Genomic DNA, 12,745 nt, shown 5'->3' with positions numbered 1-12,745 from the left:
ACCTCCTCCTGTACTGGGAATTCTTTATCTGCCTGCCATGAGAAATACAACAACCCATCACATGGGCAAGCGACGTGTGAAGGGCAGGAGTAAAAGGTCACAGGCTGAGAAAAGGAGAGGGTCAAGTGAGAAAGAAAAAAATGATTTCCCAGAAGCTTGTCTTCTACATGAATAACTGTAATAGTGTTGGATGTGTGCCTTCAGTGATGAAGCCCTCCAGGGACAACTACCTTTTTTTTTATAAATAGATTTTCTGATAAATTAGTCTAACATTCATTTGGAAACTTCCATTCAGTAGCACAGATCTGCTTTGATGGACTGAGCATACCATTTGCAACCCTTATCATAAAAAAAAAAACACCTCAAGCCATGAGAGTTTTCGTGACGACATTAACTACATTCTTAAAAAAAAAAAAAGAGATCAGACACAAACTTAGAGAAGAGTCGAGAACACAGACCTGTTTCAATGTAAAAGAAACATGCAAAATTCCACATTTGAGACTGGTTTTTTTTAAATGTGAATATCACCTACTACATTAGCTAAGCTGACACGTGAATTCTGTTTCATTCTTTTTATGCCCTAAAAAGCTGGAAAGATGTGAATAAAAGCTTGTTGGTTTTTTTTTTTTAATTTATTGCAAGACTGCTAGTCCATATTGGAACTTTAGAAACGTGAGTTCACTCTTATGGCACCTCAGTTGAATGCGATTCTTCTACAAAACATAACAACACCTTTAATCCATCTACAAAAATATCAATTACAGCCATCACAAATGAATCTTTATCCATCTCTTATGTTCCTAAGAAGCCATTAATTCTACTACGGAGACAGTGAATTTACAAATTTCAGAGATAAGCTGAGGAAAAACCCCTTGCATTCTGACTCACGTGTTGAGGAGGCACCACCACAGTGGCTGGGTTGTCACCTACGGAGAGAGAGTTTGGGCCTTCCCTCTAATTCCCAGCTACCAGGCATCCAAGCATCCAGTGAAGAGGTTCTTTTCAGCCTTGCTAAGCCTGAGAACATGCTGAGCTGAAGAGAAGCTGAACTTCTCCTGCTTTTAAAGAGCATTAGGTCAGGAGACTGCCAAGACCCACTGGCAAAGCCCAAATTCTGCCCGTGAACAACGGGTAACCCTTAAACTCATCCTGGAAATTGCAGCCCTCTTCACTTGCAAGATGGGGTTCCAATTCAAGATTTGTCCTTTTACCCCTTAAACGCACAGTTTTTCCTTTAAAATAAGCCACTTGCTCAAATGTCCAGTTACAAACTAAAGAACACCACTGGGGCAACACCTCTGTGTTTTTCAGGCACAGTTACAAAAACCTCAACCCTACATAGTAAACTCACAAATATTAGCTTTTGGAAGGACAACAATTTCCAGAATTTCAGTACCGTATGCCATCTTAAATCCTTCCACAAAAGAGCATCACTGAAATAAAAACATGACGTAGCTTTCTATACAGGTCAGTACTGCCAAGTAAATTACTTGGCATGACAAGAATATTTTTGTCCAAGTTTAAAAAAGCTACAGCACTCGAAAGGAAGATGTTTATTACTGATCATGTGTAAATCACACCTATGAAACTAGGATTCAGCCAGGCAGAAACTAATCTTCCAAATTAAATCCCTGCACAAAATAGGTTTGTTTGGGCTTTGTATCGGGACTAAATAACTGTAGCCTGTATGCATATATTCAACCCCTATTGCATTCCCCTAGTTCCTATTGTTCATACTAATCAAGTCATCAAAAGAAGCAGCACTGAAGTGTACGTGACAATAACTCTGAAGGCAAAGCGTTCCGGTAACTATTTGGTAATTTAATTAAGGCCTATTATTGAAAATTTGGTTGTACAATCTGCATCTTCAGAAAAGGGCAATTTTATTAATCCAACTGGAAATTAATAGTGTTAGGTACTGGAAATTAATAGCGTTAGGTAAGGGATCTATAGTGTGACTAGAAAACTAATTCCAAAAAGAAAAGGTACTGATTTTATTTAGATAGGCTGCGCACAGCTAATTAAGTGGGTGTTCTAGACGATATCAGAAGGGATGAGTAATGACAGCATTCAAGATGCACACAATGAACAAAAGACTAAACAACCAAACTGCACGTGTCATTCTTTGTTCTCCCCTTTAAAATGACCTTCTTTAGCCTACAGTGAGCAATTCCTCTCAAAATCGTTTCATTACTCGTGTACCTGTCAGCCACTTAAACTATAATCCTTTTTCTACGCCGCAGCACCTGCATCACAGACTTCCCTCACTACCCACCAGCATGCCGGAGGAACCACTTCACATGAAGACAGTTCTTCAGTTCCCAAAGCCTACTGATTAACTTGCTTTCAGGAAAAAAAAAAAAAAGTTGACTGGCAACCTAAACAAAATATCACCAAGATAATCATTTCATTAAACCTTACAGACAAACTTTGAATTTCAGACTTTTCCTGTAGAGGTTCAATGCACCTCAAGTGACATATTCTTTGTCACAACACTGCGAGAAAAATAACTTGAAGAACATAATCTGAACAGGTTTCTTCTACCTATAGCTTCATATCTTAATCTTTTACCAATATATTTTATTATAGAATGGAAAAAAAAAAAAAGCACAATTCACTATCACCTGAAGTCAGCAAGAAACTTCCTTGGAGAGAGAATTTACCTTGAACAAGTCTTAGGCAAATGGGGGTAAAATGAGAGTACAGAAGGATAAAGTACAACTGAGTTTTTACTTTGTGAAAAATTTCTTTCCCAGAAGTACTTCATCCTCCCAAATGCTCCCTTACCACTTACAGTTTTCAAAACCCATTCATTTTGTGTTAGAATTTGGAATAGGTTCGACCAGTCTTATTTTGGGAAAACAGAGCCAAAGACATATCATATGGAGATTTCTCAAGAAGAAATTGGTGAAGAAATGCTAATGAGTTATGATGCGATTACTACAAATAGCAATATTCTAGAAGATTCAGAGTATAATTATATCCAGAGCTACCAAAGGCTCAAATACTCAGTCACCCAGAAGAGCAGGAAGGAATCAAAGTAGTATTACTATTGCTAAGAGTACTTACATAGCGCCTTTTTTTTTTCATAAACACTGATTCACAGCACTGCTTTAGAATGTGCATGATAAATATTTATCCTCCTTTTACTAGGCACAGAGAACTTAGTGTACAACAATATGGCAAATCAGCGGCAGAGCCGATTCCCCAAGTAGTCTGATCTGACCATGATGCACATCTCTTATTTGATGCTCTAAAATTTCATCTGTCTTTGCCTGTAGGTTATGAGAGAAAAATCAAAAAGAAGAACACCTACAGCATCATAAACCAGGGAGATTAAAGCATGAATGAGAACGTGAAATAAGATGTGAAATAAATGTTTGTATCGCGATTAGATAATGTGATAGCCTTTACCTATTTTAGTATTTCATGTAAGTAGCTGCTGTCATCGTCACAGTGACGCTATAGCATCACAACCAGGAAAGGTGGTCTGCACACTGGCAGACTGTAGAAGAAAGTGGCAGAACTGTACAGAAAAGATATTTAGAGTCGATTCCTGTTAAAACATAATTCAAACGACTTTGCAGCGCACACCTCCCTGATCTAAACAAGAAACATACTTAAGCAAGCAGAAAAAAATACGACAGAAAAGCAAGGAACACTCATTGTTAGTCTCCCAACTCCATGCAGGTTGACCAGTTCCGATTTCTAGTTCGCTATCTGACAGCATTTCTTATCAAAATACCCATAAACTTCTGATCTGTCTGCAATGCTATTGTGGGGTGGGAGGGGAAGAGGATTGGAATCGAGGGGTGGGAGATGAAGCAGGAGCCCCGAGAAAGGAACATGCTTATAATTAGTGAATCATGCTCCTCACAAAACACCAGTAGCGTTCAACCCAACAGATCTCATGTGAAAGAAAACTTTGCCATCAATGACTGATTCTCCCAGGAAGGCAACTACCCTGAAAAAACAGACACTCAGAATAAGCCAAAAGCTCTACAAATCCAGAAGCAATCCTACCACCTCAGCTTCAGAGCAGCCCACCCAGCAAACACTCAGCAAACCCAATGCAGTTACCCATTCCAATCCCGCTAATTAAATCATTCATCTCTCGCTCAGCATCACAAGAACCATGTCTGTGTTTCTCTCAAACTCTGTTAGTTAAACCAATACATTTCAGAAGATCTTCCCAGAAAAACCTAAGACTTCTTTGGAGTTTGCTCTTTCAAAATTTCCTTCAAAGAAAAGAAAAAAATGCCAAGATTTATACAACTGCCTGTATCTACGACTGCATATATCCAAATGTTATGCTCTAAACCAAAGCCAACTAAAAACTTGAGATGCTTAAGTAATAGGAAGACCTTAAGGAAAGATGATCACTCCCTGCAGTCAAATACTTCCCACACCAGTAGGATTCTCCTGCTAGCACCCGAGCTCGATTTGTGTTTTCACATAACAAATGCCCCAGCTCAAAGGCAAGGCTTAAGGCCCCCACACTCACCAGCTGTAGCTGCTCGTGCTTGCATACATAAGGCTGTGCGATGCATTTAGCATCGCTCTTTAAAGAAACCTGACACGGCGTTCACGAAACACCATAAAGGAAATAAATCTCTCCTTTTCAAAGACAGCCAAGTCACTAGGACCTCATGGGTTAGCAGCTGGAAGGAAGCAAATGGGCAACAGCACGTTCCGCCTCATTATTTCATTTTTAATCCTCATACCAAAGAGCAATATTAAAAAAAAATAGCACAATGGAAGAAATCTGGCACGTATTAGCACTGTGTGTACCAGGGTACAGGGTACATAAAGCAGTTGCAAGCAAGAAATAAGTTAGGATTTACTAAATTAGTATAATCATCTCTGAGGGCTTCCATATAATTAAACTCAAATGAAGAGAATTTAACAAGGTTTTTCTTCCTGAAATCCAATACATCAAAAGTTAGCTTTTGCTGCTAAATACATAATGAGAGGAAAAGACAAAAATAAAGCTGAACAACTACAACCACCTCCACACAACACAGTGCCATTAATTTAAATGGTAGGAACAGCAGCTCCTGTTGGCATTCTTAACTGATGCTGCATTTCATAATGAAATAGGAACATTTCTCAGTTTTGGACTAATGGAAGTTCGAATATCCAGGCTTAAATGTCCTTACTTTACTCTGACCCACAAAATACCGAAAATGTCCCAGTAAAAATATCATACAATAGAACACAGCACAACAAAGATCTAGAGAGATATGGGAAAGAGAGCTCCCTATATGTGTAATTCTAACAATCTGATCTCCTCAAAACATCAGAAATAGACTTTAATTTATTCCAAACCCTTCATTTCATCTCATTTCTCCCTCCTAAAAACTCAGAGGTACCTGGCCTGGTTAATTCAATCTCAATCAGTGTTTCAGTTTCCTTATCCAGCTGAACAGGCAGCTGCAAAATCATCAGCTCTGCAAAAACAGGCAGTGGAGTTGAGGACCAATTCTTCCAACATCAGCAAGCATTTACACCAAATTAAGGTGATCAGGACATCACAGTGCTAGAGGCAGATCCCACCCAGAACTTGCCTTTGATGGATTCCATCTTCCTAATTTCAGGGCTTATTTTTCCCCATTCTGTAAAGATCATTCCCGATTCCAGTATCATTTTCCAGAGCATTTATCACTTTCCCCAGTCCAGTCTTATCTACTTATTTTCTGGGTCTCACCGTCTCCGAATTATGAGATTCATCAACGAAAAAACAGAAGCAAGCCAGGAAAACACATCAAAAACTGTACCTGAAATGCCTTTCAAACTTGCTGAATATTTTCTTGGTTTGTCCCAAGATCAAAAACTCTTCAGAGGTCATGATACAATCCCACTCCACCACGCCTTTGGCTACTAGATCACTTACCCTCTCAGAGATAATAATTAAACAGGTTTGAAATCTATTGTCCTTAACAGTCACACTGGGTATTGTCTTAATTTATTTCGAGTGGTTTCAAATATTTCGTTCTAAATTCTTGCATTTCTGTGCTAGCGGATAAACACACATACAATATCAAAATCACGATTAACGAATAATTAAATCAGCATATTTCAGACAAGTAGGAATTTGACTGTCTGAAACAAGCCAAGGTGTGAGCAGCTCCCATCACCTGATGTGCAGTGCAAGCCTCATGCCACTTGGAGTCAGCAACCCGCTGCTGCAGGGCAAGGTCCTCCCCAGCTGTGCGGCAGGAACAAAGGAACGGGGAGAAACAGGCACATATTTACCTGTTAAAACACGGAATTAACCACTGTGCCCCTGCAAATTAAAGAAACGATTTCGCCAGAACACTAAGGATGTAGGTCACACTGTCTTACACCTGCCTGCTCATTTCATGGCACAATTATCAGCTTGTAATGAATGGGGCAAAGCAACTGTGGTGCAAAAACCCATCAGAGGCTACACACAAACTCAGAATTCCCTTAACGCTACATAAATGTGATTGCATTTCCCAATAAACCAACAATTTCATTTATTGTGGCTTTATAGTCCGTGTCAACCCTACTTTGTGTGTCAGAAGACCAAAAAAAAAAAAAAAAAGAAGTCTCATTCAAATGCAGAGTAAGTTTTTGACATCAAAGATTTTTATTTTTTTTTTGGCCAGAAGCCCAGTACCACAAATCACATGAAAATTTTTAGCATTTAAGTCCAGCTACTGAAATGAATAACAAAATTCTCATTATCTGCAAATAATTCAGCACTAGAAGATCATCTGTGAACGTACCAGTAAATAATATGGATATCAAAAATATTATTCAGAAGAATGTAACAATGACTTGGTGCTGTCAGGTATGAGAAACACAAATTATTTAAGCTGTACCTTGTTTTTCCAGTAAGGACTGGCGTGCTAGCAGTACTTTCCAGACCCACACCACTCCTGGCACAAAGGCACCACCAACCCGTACACCAGGCGCTGTGTAAATTCTGACCTATTTTATTACTTTTGTGTGACAAACATCGGGCTTTCGAATGGCCATGAGAGATTAGAACCAGCACAGCAGAGCTCAGATGCAACAAGAGAAGATTCACGACACAGGGGGATGTGCTGAAAGGGTTCCGGGAAGGTAACGTGTATTTACACAACGTACACCGACATTGCAAAGATTGTCAGCGCATCGTTTTGATTCTCTCAAAAACAGTAGTTTCCACTGTCAAGTTTATAACATCAGTAGCTTTATGGAAGGTCCTAAATAATGCGTGGAAAATTAATCATTGCTATCTGCACCAAGTCAGCCTATTTTTTGCTCAGTTTCCTAGGAAGGTAAAGCTTCCAAGGCTGACAGCACTCTGTTCAGTCACGCCTCAGCCGTGGGCAGTGTAAGGCAACCTGAAAGCCAATTACTGTAATACACATTAATGCCTGGAGCAGAAGTTTTACCTGTGTAATCACAGTGTAACAGAGTTGGAAGGCACCTCCTGAGGTCACCTAGACCAACCTCCTGCTCAGCACAGGGATAACTTCAAGGCTAGATCAGGTTGCTCAGGCCTCATCCTCTCAACCTGTGACTCTTCCCACGGACGCCAGCTCTATCCCTCTGCGGGGCCCTGGCCCACCACTTCACCACCCTCCTCCCAAAGAACTGCCTTCCTCCTCTCCTGCTCAGGTTTCTCCTTCCCGTAACACAACGCTGCTGCTTGGCCTGGCACTGTGCACCTCCAAGAAGAGTCTTCCTCTGCCTTCTGTAAACCCTCCTTCTGGCAGGGAAGCGCCACCGCAGATCCTCACCTTCAGCCTCCTCCCTGGGCCAAACAACCTATAGCTGCCGCCGCCTCCTCCTCCTCCCTGGGCCAAACAACCTTCAGCTGCCTCCTCCTCCTCCTCCCTGGGCCAAACAACCTTCAGCTGCCTCCTCCTCCTCCTCCCTGGGCCAAACAACCTATAGCTGCCTCCTCCTCCTCCTCCTCCCTGGGCCAAACAACCTTCAGCTGCCTCCTCCTCCCTGGGCCAAACAACCTTCAGCTGCCTCCTCCTCCCTGGGCCAAACAACCTTCAGCTGCCTCCTCCTCCTCCTCCCTGGGCCAAACAACCTTCAGCTGCCTCCTCCTCCTCCTCCCTGGGCCAAACAACCTTCAGCTGCCTCCTCCTCCTCCTCCTCCTCCCTGGGCCAAACAACCTTCAACTGCCTCCTCCTCCTCCTCCTCCCTGGGCCAAACAACCTTCAGCTGCCTCCTCCTCCTCCTCCTCCCTGGGCCAAACAACCTTCAGCCGCCTCCTCCTCCTCCTCCTCCTCCTCCCTGGGCCAAACAACCTTCAGCCACCTCCTCCTCCTCCCTGGGCCAAAGCAACCCAGGCCCCACAGCTTCTCCTCATCCACTGTGTGCTCCAGCCCCCTGAGTGTCTTGGTGGCTTCCACCAGCCTCGGGCCACTTTGCTGACAGCCCAGAACAGGAGACAGGATCCAGCTGTGGCCAGGAAGATGGAATATTCAGTTCATTCAGATCCCCCCAGCTGTCCCTTCTGCTCTTATTAACACAGCCCAATGCATGGCAGGCCTTCATGGCTGCAGAGGGCAAGCTGTCAGCTCACATTCAATGTGCCATCCACCAGGTCCTCAGGTTCTTCTCTGAAGGACCACCAGTCAGTACTGATGTACAGGGATTTTATTCCTCAGCGAGCAAGACTCTACATTTTTCATAGCTAAAGTTTATGTGATTCCTCTTGGGCCATTAATCCAGCTGGCCAAGGTGCCTCTGAATGGCAGCCCTGTCCTCCAGCGTATCATCCACTCCCTCCAACTTGCTGTCATCCGCAAACTCGATGCGAGCGCATTCACCCCATCCCCCGGGTCACCGGTGATGACATAATGCAGCGTTAGCCCAAGGATTGACCCCGGAGGAATACCACCAGTTCAATTTTGAACAGCTGACTAGGCTAACTGTGTGGTAGTTCTTCAGGGCCTCTTCCCTGCCCTTCTTGAAAAAGAGCATAACCAACCTTTTGGCAGTTATTACAGGTATCTCCCAGTCATCACAACCTTTCAAAGACAATAGAGAGGGGTCTTTCATGACATCAGTCAGCTCCACTACCCCCCCTCAGATCCACCCTGTCCAGCCCTCTGGACTTGCATATGTCCAGTTTACCTAAGCCTCCACCACCCCAGGCACTACCTCTCACCCACAAGCTCTACTGGGCACACGGAGTAAAGAAAGTCTAAATGAAACTATGGGTTTATCCCATTTCTTTGCAACTGAAGCTGGATTCCTCTTCCAATGATTCAGAACTAATCATTTTGGGTTTCAGAGAATAGGTCAGTTGGAAGGAACCTCAAAAGATCATCTGGTCCAACCTCTCATGGGACATGGAACCTAGATGAGAGCCTAATTCCCAATTATAAGAACATAATAAATTCCTAATAGGTTAACACTGCTACAGCACCTTCAGCAACCTAACGGTTATTAATCAAAACCATTAACTTTCCTCCAAGCATCAACCTCTTGTCTACTTATTGTAAATAAAGACAAAAATTTAGTTTCACACATGGCAGCTTATTTTCATTCCTGTGCAAAAATCCCTTAACTGCTTGCTGTCCAAATCATAACTCCAATATGAACATTTAACAACGTTCCTGAAGGTCAACTACTTCTTTAAATTCTTGAGTTTGGACCACTGAAAAAGCACTGAGTATCCCCTGATTTTTTTTTTGTTTAGATCATACTTACAAGATCTGTAATTTGTATTATACTGTCCTCTGAGTTTTAAGAAAATGCTCATTCCTTTATCTTTTCCACGCTAAATTATCATTGAAATAAAAAAGTACTCTTGTCATTAGGTACCTTAGTTTGATGTTTTTACTTAGTTTTAAAAAAGAAAAAGGAGAAAGAAAAAAATTCTATTAATGATGGGCTTTTTGGAATGCAGCCATCAATTTGAACATTTAAAAATAAGAAACAAAAACTAGATCCTCCTGGATCTTATTTGTAATACCTACACTTAGCTACATGTAGAATCAAAAAGTTTGCAGGACAGGGCTTAAATCATCCTCAAAATCAAAAATAAGCTGAAAAAGGAAACGGACAAAGTGTTTTCACCGATAAAACAAGAGATAGCATAAACAGTAAAAAGTATCACTATGCTGGTTACAGAATTTCTTCCCACTCTTAACAGTCTGATGCCAGAAGTTCCATAATGCCTTTAAATGATCATAAACTGGCACTTTGGTGGAAGATACAGTCCCACTCTCTCTTCAGTAAGCAAAAACTTGAGGTAAGAGTTGAGTAGATGTTTCTTAAGCCAACTCTAAGCGCGGTTAACAGCCCAGTGCCTAGCTGCGCTGGTTTGCTGTCTGTTGGAGTAAGTGACAAAACAACATAGAGGCAACAAAAAGTAACCAGGACACAGCAGCACAGGTCACTTCGGAGAGGAGAGCTGGGGCTTCGTGGTTTCTAAGGCTCTGGTGAAGCTACAGTCTTGCATGTTACAAGTTACAAACATCCGTTTTCAATGTTATTCTCTGTCAATTGAGATTATAGCTAAAATAGTTTCCCGCAACAGAAATATACACTAAAGGTGTAAGAGCTGCCATTCTACAACAAACAGAAGATCTGTCTGGCCTACTATCTATCTGCACCTGCACCCCCTTGACCCAGAAGAGCAGCAGTACACTAGCAACAAGCTTGGCTCAGCTCCATCTGGTATTCCCAGAGCTGAGCTCTGGTTGTCAGAGCAGCAATTAAACCACCAGGCAAAACAAACACAGCAAAGGGAGGCATGGCTGCCATAAAACAACAAAACTTGACACCCAGAAAGGATCAAAATAAACTGACCTGTGATGAACGCTGCGAAGGTAAAACAAGGAGCAGGAGGCAAGTTCATTGGTCTGTAACAGCACATACAGTTTGGAATCATAAAGTTAACTGTGAAATTTGTCTGTAAATCAGCATTCAAATGCATTTCCTCTCTAGTTAAATCTGTACAGGACTACAGAGTAGTGCAAGAACTGTCCCTTCTGTGGCAAATTAGCCTTCCTGAAAACATACGAAAAAGGTCGTTCAGCACAAGGCTTTTGGAAAATCAAATAAGATGACACTATCCGAGTTCCCGTATTCACATGTTTGTTAAGGTCTTTAACATGCCGTATTTATTCACACGGTCATTTCCATTCTTTCTTTTAGTTTCTATCATTTTTCCTGATAAGACTGAAACCTGTACCAACCCATGGTTCTTCCCAGGGACTGTTTATAGAATTGGTATGGCATCTACCACTGGTTGCCATTTGGCTGTTGCGCCTCTGAGCTCCTTCAGAGCTCTGGGACAAAGCTCTAGAGTGGTCACCACCTTGTAACTTTTTATTTTGGGTTGCGTTCTTACACTTCTCCTAACACAGAACGGTGGACGTGATATCTATAAACATCTCCAGACTCAAGTGACCAACATCAGCTGTTCAAGCACCCTGCACAAAGATGCCTCCCAACAGTTTGCAAGAGTGAAAACTTGTGTAGGTGCTACAAACCCTTCACACTTCTGGAAACCACCATGAGAACAGCAGGACAGCTAAAACCAAGCGCCAGAACAGCACACAACCACTGGAAGGAAGCTTCCCAATGTCTCACAAGAGGCAACTTCAAAAAAACATTGATTCCAGTACACGGAGGTGGCAGGACGTGATGGGATATCCATGATCTCCAGAATCTCCTCCTCCCCGTCCCCAGCATTGACACGAACACAGCAAAGAGCACAGAGCCATGTATGAGCCCTTCTAGGGCAGGAATAGCTCCCTGAGGCCGCTCCAGCCCCACTGGCTCTGGCTTCCCGGGGGGGGCCAACTGCACCCACCCCTCTCCAGGGCAGAATAAGGCACAAAGGAAAGAGGACAATTACACACACACCCTCATCCCAGGCGGGGAGGAGGAATCAGGCCATGCAGCCACCCTTCTCCCAGTAATGAATGCAGGGGATGGAGAGGGACCAGGCTGGTCTCAGCTCCCTTTTTCTCCGGGGCAGGAGAAAGAGGGGGTGTCTCAGGTCAGTTGCATCCCCCCTTTTTCTGGGGGGCAATCAGCCAGTAATATCTCCTTTCTGGGGCAGAGAGTGAGAGCGGGACAGTTCCCCCTGCCCGGGCAGAGGGAAAGAGAGACGCGAGTGAACCAACCAGCCTGTCACAGCCCCCTGCCCAAGGCCGGAGAGGGGCTGAGGGGCTGCTCAGAGCTGCTACCGCCCTCCCGGCCACATTGCCCCCGCAGGCCGCCTGCCCGAACCCCTCCGCAGACCCCGTACTCACAGGAACCCGCTCCTCCTCCTCTTCCTCCTCCTCCTCCTTTTCTTCCCCCTCTCCCGGCTCCATAGCGGCCCCCGGCCGCCCCCTTCCCCTCACGGCGGCCGCCCCGGGGCCGCGGCGCCAACCCGCCCCGCCCTACGGCGCATGCGCCGCCGCCCTGCCAACCCGCCCCGTCGTTAGGGACTCGCTGCCTCCCGGCGCATGCGCGGGATCCGCCCCCTCCGAGCACCGCCAGCGCCCATTGGAAGGCGGGGCGGGGAGGGGCGGGGCGAGCACCGCCGAGTGGCGGCGGGGGGAGCGCGCGCTGGCGTTTTGGCGGGCAGAGCGGCTCTGAGGGCCCGGATGGGAGCGCTGGGGGGGACACACACACCAACCGGGCTCCAGCCCTGCCGGCTCTCGCCAGCCGCCTGCTGCGCCAGGGTGTCGTACCGGAAAGTCGCAAAAGAACCCTCTAAGACTTAGTTTGAAGTTTTTAGAATGTGGGCGTTCTTCGTTCTTAGTG

The 12,745-nt window shown here is 44.1% G+C and overlaps 1 protein-coding gene across 2 annotated transcripts in view; it reads right to left on the bottom strand.

The window, feature by feature from the left end:
• Positions 1-12,356, bottom strand: part of ALMS1 (ALMS1 centrosome and basal body associated protein) — a 74,403-nt gene extending 62,047 nt beyond the window's left edge. For both annotated transcript variants that reach the window (XM_074904250.1, XM_074904251.1), the window contains exon 1: positions 12,247-12,356. In XM_074904250.1, the coding sequence (XP_074760351.1) occupies positions 12,247-12,309 (63 nt within the window). In that variant the 5' untranslated portion in view covers positions 12,310-12,356. The remainder of the gene's footprint in view (positions 1-12,246) is intronic.
• Between the last annotated feature and the right edge of the window lie 389 nt (positions 12,357-12,745).

The sequence above is a fragment of the Athene noctua genome, chromosome 4, assembly GCF_965140245.1.
Source record: "Athene noctua chromosome 4, bAthNoc1.hap1.1, whole genome shotgun sequence".
In the NCBI taxonomy this organism is placed as follows: Eukaryota; Metazoa; Chordata; class Aves; order Strigiformes; family Strigidae; genus Athene; species Athene noctua.
Note: the sequence above shows the minus strand (reverse complement) of the source record. Positions and strands in the feature narration are given on the sequence as shown.